This window comes from Paramisgurnus dabryanus, chromosome 18 (genome assembly GCF_030506205.2).
Source record: "Paramisgurnus dabryanus chromosome 18, PD_genome_1.1, whole genome shotgun sequence".
Lineage (NCBI taxonomy): Eukaryota > Metazoa > Chordata > Actinopteri > Cypriniformes > Cobitidae > Paramisgurnus > Paramisgurnus dabryanus.
In genome coordinates this window covers 30,958-47,161 of record NC_133354.1, presented here as the reverse complement: position 1 = coordinate 47,161, position 16,204 = coordinate 30,958, and the positions used below count along the sequence as shown (strand labels likewise).

Sequence of the window (16,204 nt, the reverse complement as noted above, 5' to 3'; positions counted from 1 at the left end):
CAAGCCTCTCTGACTCTCTTTTTTTAATGGTTACTTTGTAAATCCTGCCAAGCTGTGACCAAGCAGCATGCATGCTTGAGATTTCTCATTTTTAAGCAATGGATATTAAACCCGTTGAACCATCCACACGGTCAGAAAAAAATAGGTAGAGGTTTTATTTCCTTTATATCATGTACTGTCAGAATAAAATTGTCAGAAATGGTTCCTGGGGCAGTACCCTTTAAAGGGGCACCTTAAAGAGTTCATGTTAGTACCTTACTGGTACCAAATGTGTACGTATCTGCCCCAGTAACAGCTAGGGACCATTTTTTGACATTTTGTTTCTCACAATGCATGATTATAATGAAATAAACCTGTCCTAGCCTTATATGGCCCTGCTTTAAAATATGGATACAACTTTATATTGTTACCCGAGCAGATGATTTACCAAGATCCCAACAGCCAGATTGACTTCTTTGCACATTGCATTGTGCTACAGTATGAATGCAAACACAGTTCGACTGAGTCTTTGTGGTGATATAATCTCTTACGTAATCAAGCTTTTTTCTCTTTTTAATCTTTGATAGCACAGGATAGAATAGAAAGTTCTTATGTTTATGTCTCTGTGAATCTGCCATACTAATGTCATGTGCTCAGTGCTTTTTCTGTCCTCAGATTAATAGCAGGATGGAGATAAAGCCGATTCTGCAGGAAACTGAGATTTATACATCATCTGAAAGCTGAATAATTAAGCTTTCCATTGATGTATGGTTAGGATAGGAGAGGAGAGCATTTGGCCAAGATACAACTATTGTGAAATCTGTTATCTAAAGTCCAATTTATTGTCGTGCGTTAGGTCTATGCCGTAGTTTATCCATACCCTCTGAGTAGCCTGATGTGCACCTCGACAAAATTTTTAACAGCGCTGTGATTGGTCCACTAGAACCCCTCCCACCAGTTAAAAAAAACGGAGTAGTAGGCATTTCCATTTGCGACGGTGAGAACAAAGATGGATCAAGTTAAGGAGTGATTTAACTCAACAATAGTTGCAGACGATGCAAAAGTATAACGATGATGCAAAAGTATAAATGAAAACCGACACGTAACATACGCCGTAGGACCTACACACACTACAATGACCCCTTAAGGGTGCAAAAAGTCTAAATTTTGAGAAAGTTGCCTTTAAAATTCTCCAAATGCACTGCATCCACTCACAAAAATCTAGTTTTGATATATTCACGATAGGAAATTTACAAAATATCTTCATGGAACATGATCTTTACTTAATATCCTAATGACTTTTGGCATAAAAGAAAATAAATGCAAACACAAACTTAATGATTAGCAAGTTTTATCCAACTAAAGTTGGAGCAGGTTTGACTACCAAGATTAATTTATACTAAGACTAACAGCTGGGTGTTACTAAAATACATTTTGTCAATGCTAAAAATGCATTCATGTCATTAATATGTCTTTTTGTGTTCGTGCATTCCAAATGAGGTGTGTTAAAGGTGCTGTCACAGGTTACGACATCATGTCTGCATCATTATATATATATATATATATATATATATATATATATATATATATATATATATATATATATATATATATATATATATATATATATATATACTCTTAAAGGTAAATGTGCTAAATAGGGTTGCCATAGAAGAACCATTTTTCGTCGTTCAATTTGTTTTCAGGAACCACAGCCTGATAAAGAACATTTTTTATGGGCGTAATTAAAACAAATTTTAGACAGTCAAATAATTTGGATAACAAAACATAGCTACTTCAAATAACTTTTTTGATGTTGATTTAAAGCTTAGCTTATGTGCCTTAGGAGATTTTAAACAATTTTCATGACCAAAATGACACATCTAGGTGCTCTGCTTAAAGTTCTTCAACATTATATTATATCAATATTTGTCATTTACAGATTGTTTAACAGATTGTCCTCATAATGCCAATTTATCAGATGGATTTCAGCCTGAAAACCTCAGATACTTAGAAATATGAACGGGTAGAGCTATAAACATATGAAATCACCTAAACAAACGCGCCTCTACCCCAATAGAATCTGGACCTTCTTTTGATAGACCCGCCCCACACAACCCAGGCATCGATGTTGGTTAGTAGACATGCCCCTTAATGCTGATTGGCTACAAGTGTGTTGTGGTACTCAACCTGACTCCCATTCAATTTAATCCAATTTTATTTATATAGCGCTTTTCACAATTGTTTAATTGTTTCAAAGCTTTACATTAATAGATGCAGAAAAAACATAGAAAAAGTTTTAGCTCAAAATACCACATAAATAATTTATTATAGCATGTTAAAATTGCCACTTTGTAGGTGTGTGCAAAAATGTGCCATTTTGGGTGTGCCCTGTAAAATGCAAAGGAGCTGATAAAGTGCAAACACTGATCACACAATGATGGTGGTTTGTTGAAATTGAAACTCAATTGTGCTCTGAATTATTTTCTCTCTGCACTAAATGGCAGTGCTGTGGTTGGATAGTGCAGATTAAGGGGCTGTATTATTATAATAAGAGCTCCTTATGACATCATAAGGAGAGCCAAATTTTAACAACCTATTTTTTCATGTGCTTGCAGATAATGGTTTACCAAAACTAATTTACTGGGTTGATATTTTTCACATTTTTTTTAGGTTGACAGAAGCACTGGGGACCCAATCACAGCACTTAAACATGGAAAAAGTCAGATTTTCATGCCATGGCCCTTTAAGATTAACCATACTAGCGAGATTAGTAAAAATGTAACGTATCTAAGAGGGTGTTAAGTTAAGCCAATGTCAGCAGACTCCCCAGGGGTTGAAAAAACCCTAGGAGAAAACACCTTTTCCAAAGTGTTTTTCAAAAATCAGTTTCAAAAAAGTTTCAGTGTGTCATGCATAAAATATATTAAACTCACTTATTGTAAATCCTTTAATTCAGATCCCTCTAAAAAAACGTTACTGTTTGTTTTGCCTGTGAAGACCAAGTGATAAATAACACTGTCGCCAAAATGATCAATGATTACATAATTGTTAGACTTGCACATAAATTACATAGTTATAGCTGACAAGACCTGACTGTTCATTATAGACGCTCACCTTTTGTGCTTGGAATTTGACCTTCTCGGTTTGTGCTGTAGATTTCTGCTCACGCATAATTTACATTTAAAGGGGACATTCCACAAGAAGTTTTTAAGATAATAAATAAATCTTTGATGTCCCCAGAGAACATATGTGAAGTTTTAGCTCAAAATACCATATAGGTAATTTATTGTGGCATGTTAAAATAGGAACTTTATGGGTCTGAGCAAAAATGCACCGTTTTTGTGTGTATCCCTTTAAATCCAAATGAGCTGCTCAGGTGGGCGGAGTCTCAAGTGCTCGCGCTGTAGACAAGACGTTGCATTCTCTCACGAAAGAAGTTAGTAAGAGATGTTCAGCATTATATATTTGAACAAGTTTAAAAAATCTGTTTTATGCATACTAAATACATGTTTATCAGCAGATGGGGAACATTGTGGAATAAAAATAAAGACTTTTAGGTCTCATGCTGCCAGTGTTTTAAACAGGCACAATGATTTTCAGCATGTTACAATAAAATCCACTTCCACAAGCACTCAGAAGTTAACTTTTTGACCAAACCACACGAGCACATTTAAATGATCTGTAATAAAACAACACGTTTAATGCTTAAACTTTAGAGAAACAGATCAAATGACATGTTTAAGTTTATTGTGTACACATAACTTGAGAGAAACATTAAACAACATATTATGCTTACCAACAGGATGTTTTACGTTAAGGTTGCTTTGGGTGCTGCGCAGCGATGCACAGAGTTGTTGGGTGCCGTGGTCATAGCTGTGTTTTATCGGAAATAAATCACAGGTATTGACCAATCAGAATCGAGGACTGGAACTAACCATTTTATATATGTGAATATACATTTTATGTCACCTGTTAGTAATTTGATTTTCTATCCATCTCTGCTTTGTTGTTTTTGTTTAGCTTGGAAATTCTAAGAGGCTTTTGACTAATGCATGAGTCTTTCTGTCTGTTTGTGAGTTCACCTTTTCGTTGTGGATATTTTACAAAGGCCAATCTTAATTTTCCCATCAACAGAAAGGTTGCATTAAAGAGCATTGAGTTTACAACCTTTGACTCAAGGTCTACTTCATGTGGTAAAAATACGAATGACCTGCAAAACTATCGGAAAAACTCCCACACAAGCGCAGTGTAGCTGTTTTTACCCGGTCACGTAAAACTACATTGGCGACTATATTTTTTAATTTGAAGGTACTTTACGGTTTACATCGATTGCAAAACCTCATGAACCATAAATGGTGCCTTTACTGTAGGAGATACCATTAACTCTTGCTATAATCCAGTAAAATCTCATCCTTGATAAAGATGACTTTACAGGGACATTGACCGATCCTGATTGTTCCTGTTCCCTCGAAAGTTAAATAGATCATAATTCACATTGTCTAGAGACCTTTGATAAGATGTTCGTAAGAAAAACACTTGCCCAATGAGTGACTAAGGACATCATTTGTTGATTGTGAAACAGCAATGCTGTAAATCTTCACTTTGATGGTGCATATTAAGTATTTATGGCCACATTGGGCATATGTTTTATCTTTATTACCCAATGGCTGAGCTCTTACATTTGCTACTGTGTCTAATATATTATCTAATGTAAACAGAATTTATCTAAAATACCCGCCAGTCATTTTATGTTTCAGTCAAATGTGACCCTTTCTGTGAAATCCAAGTTTTAACTTTTAATTCTGAGATTAGGGGCATCAATGATTTCACATTGTTGATATTTCGGGGCATTCAAAAGGGTATATCTGCGGAAAGATTCATGGGGGCCGAAGTGGCCATTAGTTGTATCCTTTGAAAGTCGTCAGTCTGAAGGGCCCTTTGAAGTGGTTCGTTTTGGGCACTTAGGCTTGAAAAAATCCTTCAATATGGTGACTATAATTGTTTTCACTCCAAAGTAAAGTGCTCCTCGGACGGGGAAATATCCAGTTTTAAACGCAGCCATAGTTTCTACAAGCAGAAAAAATAGAAAATAGCATTGATATTACTTTATTAATAGGCGACAATGACAAGGGACGAGACATTATTTAAAGTAGGATTTACAAATCCTTGGGAACTTTTGGGATGATAGAAGTACACAACTGCATGAAATATATCACATTGTGTTAGTGATACTTTATTACAAAAATTGTACATGTTATGGCTTTAAGCTGAGTTTACACAGACTGGGTCACGTAGGGTGAAGATAATCTTCCCCTGACCAGCCTATCAAAACCATAATATTAAAAACATGTGTTGTTCCAGTTTGTGAAAATAGTTATGTTTAGATAATGTTCTACAATTAAACGTTCCCGACTGGAATGATTATGTTTATCCTGTCAAATTAGACCTACTACAGTACATTATATACAATACTATATCTGTATATCTCTATCTGTAAAAGTCGACATGATCTCATGGAAATCCATGTTATAATGTGATCTCTTTATCTATGTCCATGTCATGGAATTCAGCTTTTTTGGTGATAGGACCACGGATATCTTTTCCATGTCACTCCCACGGATTTCTCGTGTCATTTAATGTTTAGTTTTCTCATTGTTTTTTCCTATTTTCAAATCATTGTCACTTAGGTTTGGGATTAGATTTGGGGTTTGGGTAAGCCTGGCTGCACCCTCCTACGCACTTCCGCTCAATTTCATCTTCCTTCAGTACTACGTCTGGGATTTCGGTCTATTATAGAGTTTCGAGAAATCTAATTTTTGTAGGACCAATCAGCGAACAGAGGGAGTGGCTGAGAACGATGACGTTGATGTTGTGTGTGTTTGTGCGTCAACGACCGGAGTGGCGTTTTGTTAATTAGCGATTGGCTGATCCTGAGTGACTCTGGGCAGATCCAATAGTGTTGAACTTTAACAAAAAACCCCGCCTTCAAGAAAGTAAACGTTTCTCAATGGAGAGAGGCCAGACTCTCTGTACAAATGAAATGTACGAGAGTCTGGCAGAACCAGGCTAGGTTTGGGTTAGGATGTCTAAAAATGTAACAGAAGATTATTCTAACCCCAACCCCAAGCGACAATGGTAATAAAATAGGAAAAAACTATGAGAAAACAATACATAAAATTACACGAGAAATCCGTGGGAGTGTCACGGAAAAAAAGCTGAATTCCGTCACATGGACATAGATAAATTGATCAAATTTTCCGTGACTATAACATGGATTTTTGTGAGAACACGTTGGTAAAAGTATATGTAACACAGTTCCTCTTTTTTTTTAAATAAAGAATAATTAAGCTCTCTCTCTCTCTCTCTCTCTCTCTCTCCTTTGACTCTTCACATCTAAGAAGTTTGGACGGCATCAGACATGATGGGGAACTCTGACGTCATGCTGATTTTGACCTTTATCACCACTTTAATGTCACATGCAGCAGGTGAGCTATGACATGATTATGAATTTACAGTAAGCTTGCCGCAAATCTTGACTAACCTTACACTGTCACATATACAGTATTGTACAAAAGCCTTAGGCCACTGCTTTGTTGTTCGAGCAAAGTTTTAATGAACATTATAATTAGTTGGATACAAACAGAAAGTACAGAAAATAACAGGAAATATGTACATAAAAGGCAAAAGAAACCCATAATGTTCATACATTTTTAATACTGCATAAAAATGTCCTGTATTGTCTGGTTGTAGTAATAATTACCGTATTTTCCAGACTATAAGTCACACTTTTTTCATAGTTTGGCAGGTCCTGGAACTTCTAGTCAGGTGCGACTTATACGTCAAAATGATTTCATATGGACCAAGAGAAAACCATTATCGTCTACAGTGGCGAGAGTCCGCACTACTGTATTTATGTAATTCAATGGATTCAGTGATGCGAAAAAACTTCGGGACCTTTTTGAACTTGATTTGGCTTGTCGTGTTATTTAGCCTATTCAGCCTCCCATGTATGTTCTGTATTCTGTTGTGGATCGTGTAAATAACTGTTAATGTTACGTTAACATGTATACGGACACCTATTCAGCCTGCTGTTCTGTGCTATTTAGTTGAATAACTTGCCTTTCTAGATTAAATGTCGGTTCTTCGGCTTAGATTTTGTGAAATAATTTTCTAAATAAATACGACTTATAGTCCAGTGCAACTTATATATGTTTTTCCTCTTCAAAACGCATTTTTGACTGAAGCGACTTATACTCCGGAGCGACTTGTTGTCCGGAAAATACGGTATGCATGCTTACTATAACATCACAAAAACAACAAATCGAATGGTGGCATGCTGTCTTTTTGCACAGTACATGTGACATGGCCATGAAATATTTACTTTTACTTTGAAGAATACCATGGTACTTATCCTTGTGGACTGAATGAGTGTAAATGTCTTTATGGTTTGGAATTCAACTCTGTACCAAATGGGTCATAATATATCCACAGGTGTCAGTCCTCCAGGCAAGCCCAAACACATATTGTGTCGCTCTCCAGAGAAAGAGACCTTTACCTGCTGGTGGGAACCGGGAGATGATGGGGGCTTGCCGGTCACATACGCCCTCTACTACCGTCTAGAAAAGTCAGTCTATCTCCTACTTAACATGACTTACTTTCAGTCAACACACACAGGTACACGAGCACTGCCCACGCACCCAATTGAATATAAACGATTATCGAAGAGCAAACGTTGAAAATCTTTGTTATTGCGGTTATTGTTATGACAACATTACGGGTTTGAGATTAAGAAGTACTGTACACAAACACATTAAAACGTAATGCTGTGTAAAGCCGCTCTGAGTAGGGTGCATAGAGTTCGTGTTTATACACGTTTCGCATGCAAAACACCCACCTCAGATATTACAGTGACAACTGGAGGAGTTAGTCGATGAAATGTGACTCTGTCTGTGAATCTTAAGCTAACATTATGAGATTTGATTTTAGTCAATGTTAAAGATATCACGGTTATATTTCACACAATGTTCTTTACATTACGGTATGTAAACAGTTTTTATAGGCAAATTTTAGGAAAATTTGTACAAAAATTTTAGGAACATTTGCATGACTTGTTATGAACAATTTTTTTATATTGAATCGAGACGTATTGGATTAGTTTTTAAGGATTTGTTCTTTTTTTAAATAGCCATTAACCTTTATTTTTCCACTCAAAATGTTTTCCAATTGTTGAAATGTTAATAATCCAAATTATATATTTTTTTTAAATGGGTATGTGCACGTTTATAGCTTTGTGTGTAGATGTATATGTTTATATTCAAACAACAATATTAGCAGCTATAGAAAATGTAAGAACTTTATTTTGGTTGTGTCTGTTGTGTCTATTACGTTATATTAATGCTTGGGTCTTCAACAGCGGGTCTGGGGCCCTTTGGGGATCCGTTGTGGTATTACTGGAAATTTTGAAAAAATGAAATTAGGCATCAAAAAACATTGCTAAAAACAACATTATTTTGTTTATTGGTGTAATCTAATGTGTTCACGTGGTTTATAGTTGAAAAAACACATTATTTTCCACATACCGTGCATTATTATTGCTCCTCTATGTCCTGCTGCCTTCCTGAAACACGTTGATTTGGTACAAACCTCATCGTTCCGAAAGGCAGTGTCCTCCGATTGGCTAACTTGTACATTGTGATTGGCCTAATTACCTGTGATGTCAGCCGGAAATGTGATGCTCCTTACCATGTTTGGAAGATTACTCCCAATGCAATGCTGACAGAAGTTAATATCGTCTTTACTATCTTATCAATAAGAGCCAAATCTGGTCCAGAAAATGCAGATGACCAAGCTGATTGATCAACTTTGCCAGCACGGCTTGAGAAGAACGTAACAGATTGGTATGGTAATGATACTAAAACATAAAACCATGTCTGCATTTATGATCGTAGAAACGACAAACAACAAGCGCTACTCTGCACTGCACAAAACTTGCATTTGAATTAGGGATGCATAATGATTAATCGCGATTAATTTATAGCAGAATAAAAGTTTTGGTTTACATCATATATGTGTGTGTGAACTGTGTATAATAACTTTGTATAGATAAATGCACACATGCATGTATATATTTAAGAAATGTTTACATGTGTATATACATTTGTATATTTATGTATAATTTATATTATATATAAATATAAATACTTAATATATAAATAAAATTTTTTCTCAAAATTATACATGCATGTGTGCATATTTATATATACATAATTATTATACACACCGTTCACACACACACATATACGGAGCCCCTAAGAGGACATGGAGCAAAAATTAAATAAAGTTTAATTAAAAGTAAATCGCGTTTAGTTTTGCGTGCGCACTTTAAAAAAAATTCTGCACATGAAAGTTTCACATGAGCACATGAAACTAAACTTTTGATTTCTTTTTACTCCAATGTCACCTTAGGGGCTCGGTACATATATGATGTAAACAAAAACTTTTATTCTGCTATAGATTAATCACGATTAATCGTTATGCATCCCTAATTTGAATCTTGGTTTAGTCAGTAGTAAATTCTTTAAAGGTGGAAAAGAGGATGTTTGTTTAATAAATTTTTGCAATATTACTTGAAACTGTCTTTACTAAATGATAAAAGACTATTTATTAGCTGCACTGAAAGTAATATTATTAATATACGTCATCTGTGCACAAGATAGGGCCTTAAAAACATCACCCAATTGCTCATGCGGTCATCGCATAAGCGATTGGCCCTCTGGCTTGTCAATCACTGCCATTACGATCCTTGTGAGAGACGTGCGCGCTCCAGTGACTAAACACATGTGACGCATAGCGCATGAAACTCCGTCTTAAGTTTCGTTTTGTTTTCATTGTCGATCCTGCTTTCCTCCTTGAATTTGCACCACGGTAGAGAAGAAACTCGAAGGAGGACGCAAAAGAAAGACTTTTTTAAGCCGCTGGGAATAGGAGAAAATTGTCAGAAGAACGTAATGTAAACAGAGTCGTTATTGGAGAAACATTTTAACGCTGGAGAGCAATGAAGGAACAGAGAGGTGTCAAGACAGACGCGCAGTTCGCAAAATTCTTCCCGACAGGTAACAGTGATTATTCTTTTTTTGGGGAATAATTATTGTTGTACTGTTATTCAGGTATATAGACGTTGTTTGTGTACTGTAGTTGTAAGGCAGTGACCAGTCTGCTACATGCTAGTTGAAATGGGAGTAGCGTAGACTGATCTAACATTTTAACGTCTTATTTGTTTATTATCATCATTTCACATAATGAATCCACTGACGCGAGTCACGCGACACAGCATATGCCGGTGTTAAACAAACACTCGTGTTCAAATATTCGTGCACGAGTTTTGGAAGGCGTTCTCTAGAAATGAGCTTTGAAGGAGGGAGGCTGTTCTTACGCATGCGCTCATTTAAAATAACTCAGTAACCGTTTTTGGATTCTCAGTCGGCGAAAAACATCCTCTTTTGCGCCTTTAAATAGGAAAACATTAGATACTTACAGGCTGTAAGTCAGAAGCTGGAGGAATTATGATATTGACTGTCGTGTCCACGTCAACAGGCTGAGGAAGTAAACAGTTGCCTAATCTTTGTGTTCGTTGTAGTCCACGAAAAGAGATTTAAGTTGGAGATGATAACTCACACACCATCGTTTACTTTGGGATTTGTACATTTGCATATCGTTTACATGTACTAACACACCAAAGGAAATGTAAAATCATGAATCGGATAATAGGTGCCCTTTAATAGGCTTATAACAAAAACAATAAAGAACACAAAATGAAGGATCCCATACTAATATAAACCTTATTAAAATGAACGTTCTTCAAATCTAAAAATCTTAAAATCTATTCAGTAAATGTGAAAATGTTATGAAATATGTTAACAACCATGTATAACAACCATTACCACCAAGAAAATGAATCTCGTCTTAATTTGATACATTTACTGCGAATCCTTGCTCTCCCTCTCACTCCATTAAAGGGATAGTTCTGCCAAAAATGATATTAAACCCATGATTTACTCACCCCCAAGCTGTCCAAGTTTCATATGTCCATCGTTTTTCAGACAAACACATTTTCGGTTATTTTAGAAAATGTTTTAGATCTTTCAGTTGATTAAATGTAATGTTACGGGGTCCACAACCTTCAAGTCCAAAAAAGTGCATCCATCCTTCACAAAATAAATCCAAACGGCTCCAGGATGATAAACAAAGGTCTTCTGAGGGTAATCCGCGCGGTGTTGTTGTAGAAATATCCATGTTTAAAACTTTATTAACATAAATAAATACCTTCCGGTAGCGCCGCCATCTTAGACTCCTCTGTATTCAGGAGAGAGTATTAGCGTAGTGTACGCACTTTTCTTAGTGACGTATGACAAATTCGGAGGGCGGGGGCACAGAGCAGCAGCAGAGTAGCCTCCGTAAGCTGCGTAAGCTCTCATCCTGAATGCAGACGCGACTAAGATGGCGGCGCTACCGGAAGGTAGTTATTTTAGTTTATAAAGTTTACAATATGGATATTTCTACAACAACACCGCGCGGATTACACTCAGAAGACCTTTGTTTATCATCCTGGAGCCGTTTGGATTTATTTTGTGAAGGATGGACGCACTTTTTTTGGACTTGAAGGTTGTGGACCCCGTAACATTACATTTAATCAACTGAAAGATCTAAAACATTTTCTTAAATATCCGAAAATGTGTTTGTCTGAAAAATGATGGACATATGCAACTCGGACAGCTTGGGGGTGAGTAAATCATGGGTTTAATATCATTTTTGGCCAAACTATCCCTTTAAGGCGTCCTTGGCCTGAAAAAGTTTGAAGACTTCTGCCAGTGTATTTGGCAGATGCTTTTATTCAAAGTGACTTACTTTAGCGTTGCTTACACAATGCTCAACCATTTGTGCCACAGGAAAATGGAGTTTAATTTTATTGCGTTATTTCAGTGTATGCAAATTTGGTTGTCTGTATATGTCTACATAGCTCAGAGAGAGTATTCGAGTGCCCGGATTACAGAACCGCAGGCGAGAACTCGTGCTTCTTCAACAGAAATTACACATCACTGTGGGTCATCTACAACATCACTGTGGTGGCCACCAATGCCTTGGGCAAGAACGTTTCAGAACCCTTGGATGTGGACGTGGGGTATATAGGTAGGTGACTTCCTCTTATGTTCTTTCAGCTTTATGGAGTCAGTTCTTTAGTGTTTCCAACATCAACCCGTATATCATCACACTTGTTTAGTGTACTTCTCCTTATCCAGCCGGTGTCATGGTCTTTCCTTTGTGATTCATCATTTGTTTGTTTTGATGTTGATTAATACATATTAGATGGTACGTGGGTTTGCTGCTGATTTTATTACCACAGTCACGGGCGAGTGGGAATATTATGTCAGGGTTCACTGGGTTCACTGTTTGATCCTTTGGGCCATAAAATATACACACAGTTTCCTTCTGTCATGTAATCCCTGCATTTTGGTAAAAAAATTTTTTTTAAATAACTTACTTATAATACCCAGCAAGTACAATAACAATAGCCGTCATTTCATCGTCTAGTTTAAAGGTATTGCGGAAGATTTTCTTTTTCCGGGTGGATCATCAAGACTATTGGTCCTTCTAGTTCAATCAGGATTGTTGCGCAATTGCATTTTTTAAAAACGTGGAGAAGGCGGTTCTTTTCTAAAATTTTAGAAAATCCTCCACTATACCTTTAACTAGAGCAAAAGTAGACCAAAGTAACCAGTTCCCTGAGATTTTAGGGTTCGGTTATGGTTAGAGTTGGGTTTTATCTACAAAATAAAATCTCTCACTTGACAAAATCAGGTTAGACATCTATTTAATTTTTACTGACAGCCCAAATTTTGCCTTGTTTTAGCCTAGATGTCTAGGCTGTGTCTTTTAAATGCAAAATTGCTTGCAGGGAAGACTCAAAAGCATTCCATTTAGTTAACATTTTTGCTAGCTATTATAGTTATCTAAAGTGTTAGCTCAGACAAGTTCCCTGCCATCATTAACTCGTGTGTGCCGCTATAACTGTGAGTCTAAACTTTAACTGGTGTTTTTTATTCATGCCAATGGTGCAAAACAGTCACGTGAAATACCTAGCACACTTTTCTAATGTTTTTGTGCTAGCACAAAGGTCATTTAGACCTTATTACTTGCTGTTTCTTACTAAAACTGGAATAAACTGGTTTTCTGTGTTATTGCTTCACTTACAGAGTCCTAAAGAACAGTTATCCCAGAAATGATGTCCTTATTTACTCACCTTTTTGTTGTTGATGCCGGTTTGGGATGAATAAAGAAACAAACAAATAAATGACAAAATATAAATTTTTGGGTGAACTATATGCTATAGTCATCATATTATTTTAAAAGGAAGTAAGATTTGCTTTCGCCCCTAAACGTTGTTATACATATTAGCCAACTTGTAATGTAATGTTTATACATAAACATTTTTGCAAGATATGGCTGACATTTAAGTAAGTACTGTAGGGAACCTAACGCTTTTGGTTTTGGCTCAATCATTAAAAAATATTTGAGTTTGATTAATTATATTTTTACACAAGCAACACACACATTTCTAAATGAACACTTGAAGTTTGTTTCTAGTACCTACAATTCGTGGACAATTACACCAAATGTGACAGAAGTGCAAACGTTACAACTTACCCCATAGGTGGGGTTAATAACAGGCAGGGGTTAGTTGTAGTGGATATTGTTTATATATCTGTCTATAATAGACAGGTATCCACACTGTATTCATTCATCCAGCCCTTTTCTAATAATAGTTCAATTATAAATGGATACAAATGTCTAAATATGTGAGAAAAAGCAGCACAATTATGATAAAAAAAAGTTTATATGTGACCCATTCTGTAATAACCATACTACAGTTTCAAAATCAAATTCTGAGATAATGAGCATCAAAGACTGATTTTAGCCATTCATTTCATTAAGATTTTAATCTTTGACGTGACCTTATTCAATCAATATTAAAGATATGAACAAAAATTTATTTGACAGGCACATTTATTTTGTTGGCAGCCAGCAATCATTCATGTGTAGCCTATTTAAAACAACGGCAAGAATTATGCTAACGTTAGCGGTTTTCATATCATAAGTGCTGAGGGGTTTAGTTGTAACACAGCGTTACAATTAACCCCGCTTGGTCGAAATATTTTCAAGCCCACCAAAAAAGTTGCTAAGAGTTGCAGACTTATTTCAAAACGATGCTATGTTTTAGTCAACAAGACACTGATTAATATGACATAGCATTGGATTTGGTATCTTACACACCCAACTTAGAAACCGAAAAAAACATACAATGAAAAAATTTACTTACATGCCACCAAAATACTCATTCATTAATAACTCTCTGGAAAAACATTATACATTTCCAATAATTTGTGGGAGATCGTTTTTTGGCAGCGTGAAAAAAATACCGGAAAAACAAAATGCTCACCTTGTGCAATAATGTAAACAGTCCGTGTTACAACTAATCCTGTGTTATTTTTGCCTCGCGCACCCCTACTTTTTACTACAGACAGTAGAGACATAAAACAAGAAGATTATGAAATATATAGAATACAAAGGGCCAGATTTACTAACAGCTTAACGCCTTTTTTGGTGGCAAAAATGTCAGAATTTACTAAAGACATGCAGTGAAATATTTGTGTGTGGTGTGGACTCACATAGTGGAGAGGAGAGTATTTCAATGACTTACGCAATATGATTTTTTTAATGGTTGTGCTTGTCAATTTACTAGTATTTGCACCATTATCAATTAAAGGGGCCAGACTTTTTCCATATTTAAGTGTTATGATTGGGTCCCCAGTGCTTCTATCAACCTAGAAAATGTGAAAAATATCAACCCAGTAACTTAGTTTTGGTAAACCATTGTCTACAAGCACATGAAAAAATTGGTTGTTGAAATGTGGCTCTCCTTATGATGTCATAAGGAGCTCTTATTATAATAATACCGCCCCTTAATCTGCACTATCCAACCACAGCACTGCCATTTAGTGCAGATGAAAGAGTTTTAATTTCATCAAACCACCATCATTGTGATCAGTGTTTGATTTTCATCAGCTCATTTGCATTTTAAAGGACACACCCAAAACGGCACATTTTTGCACACACATACAAAGTGGCAATTTTAACATGCTATAATAAATTATTTATATGATATTTTGAGCTAAAACTTCACGTACGTGCTCTGGGGACACTAAAGATTTATTTGACATCTTAAAAAAGTCTTGTGCCATGACCCCTTTAAAAACGCATGTTTTTCTCCTATAGTTCAACCAAACATTCCCGAGAACGTCACAGCGGAAGTGGATGACATAGACCAGGCCATTCCATTTGTGAAGGTGTCCTGGGAAAAACCAAGATCAGCGGACACCCGATCGGGGTGGATCACGCTAGTTTACCAGCTGCGAGTTAAAACAGAAAAAGATAAGGATTGGGAGGTAGGTTAAATTTACACAATTTTGTTTAGATGATAAAAAAACAAAGAAAAGCCATCTGACTTGTTTACATTTATGCATTTGGCAAACACTTTTATCCAAAGTAACTTACAGTGGATTACAAGGTATACATTTTTTATTAGTAGTATATGTGTTCCCTTGGTTTGAACCCATGACTTTTTGCACGCCTAACGCAATGCTCTAGAAACACACTTATAGGTTTGTTTAGTAAATTTCCAAAAATTGAATACTTTGTATGTAAAATTTGACAGTGTTGTTGACTCACACCAAGCTACATTGGTTTGCGCCACTTACAGGCAACTATAAAGCAGTTTGTTACACTTCTACATTGATCGAAAACTACCGTTTTCTCCTGGTCTGATTGCCTAGCATTGCCAAGCAACTGCTGCATGTGAACTTCTTAAATATTACCGAACAGACTAGAAAATAGTTAACATGAGCAGGTGTTTGTTTGCGAGTTTATCCGAAACATCTCATGTGAATGGAACGCAACGTGCGGGCGGACAAGTGGTGGGCCATTTTGTCCATTAAATCAGCTGTAACACAAAGCAGTTTAATCATTGACTGTCCCAGTCTGGGTTAAGTCTTCCTTAGTCCACAGAAACCGGAGGGAGGTTAGATATGCAGGGCAACAGAGACCAGATCAAACCAGATTATTGGCCAAAGGCTCCTTTTCAATAACACAAAGGCATGTGCAATAATGA

At 36.2% G+C, this 16,204-nt stretch overlaps 1 protein-coding gene across 1 annotated transcript in view; it reads left to right on the top strand.

Moving 5' to 3' along the window:
- prlra (prolactin receptor a) overlaps positions 1–16,204 on the top strand; it is a 40,508-nt gene that overhangs the window by 10,019 nt on the left and 14,285 nt on the right. The window contains exons 2-5 of the mRNA XM_065243998.2: positions 6,381–6,467; positions 7,474–7,606; positions 11,999–12,168; positions 15,313–15,482. Coding sequence (XP_065100070.1) covers positions 6,401–6,467; positions 7,474–7,606; positions 11,999–12,168; positions 15,313–15,482 — 540 coding nt within the window. The 5' untranslated portion in view covers positions 6,381–6,400. The remainder of the gene's footprint in view (positions 1–6,380; positions 6,468–7,473; positions 7,607–11,998; positions 12,169–15,312; positions 15,483–16,204) is intronic.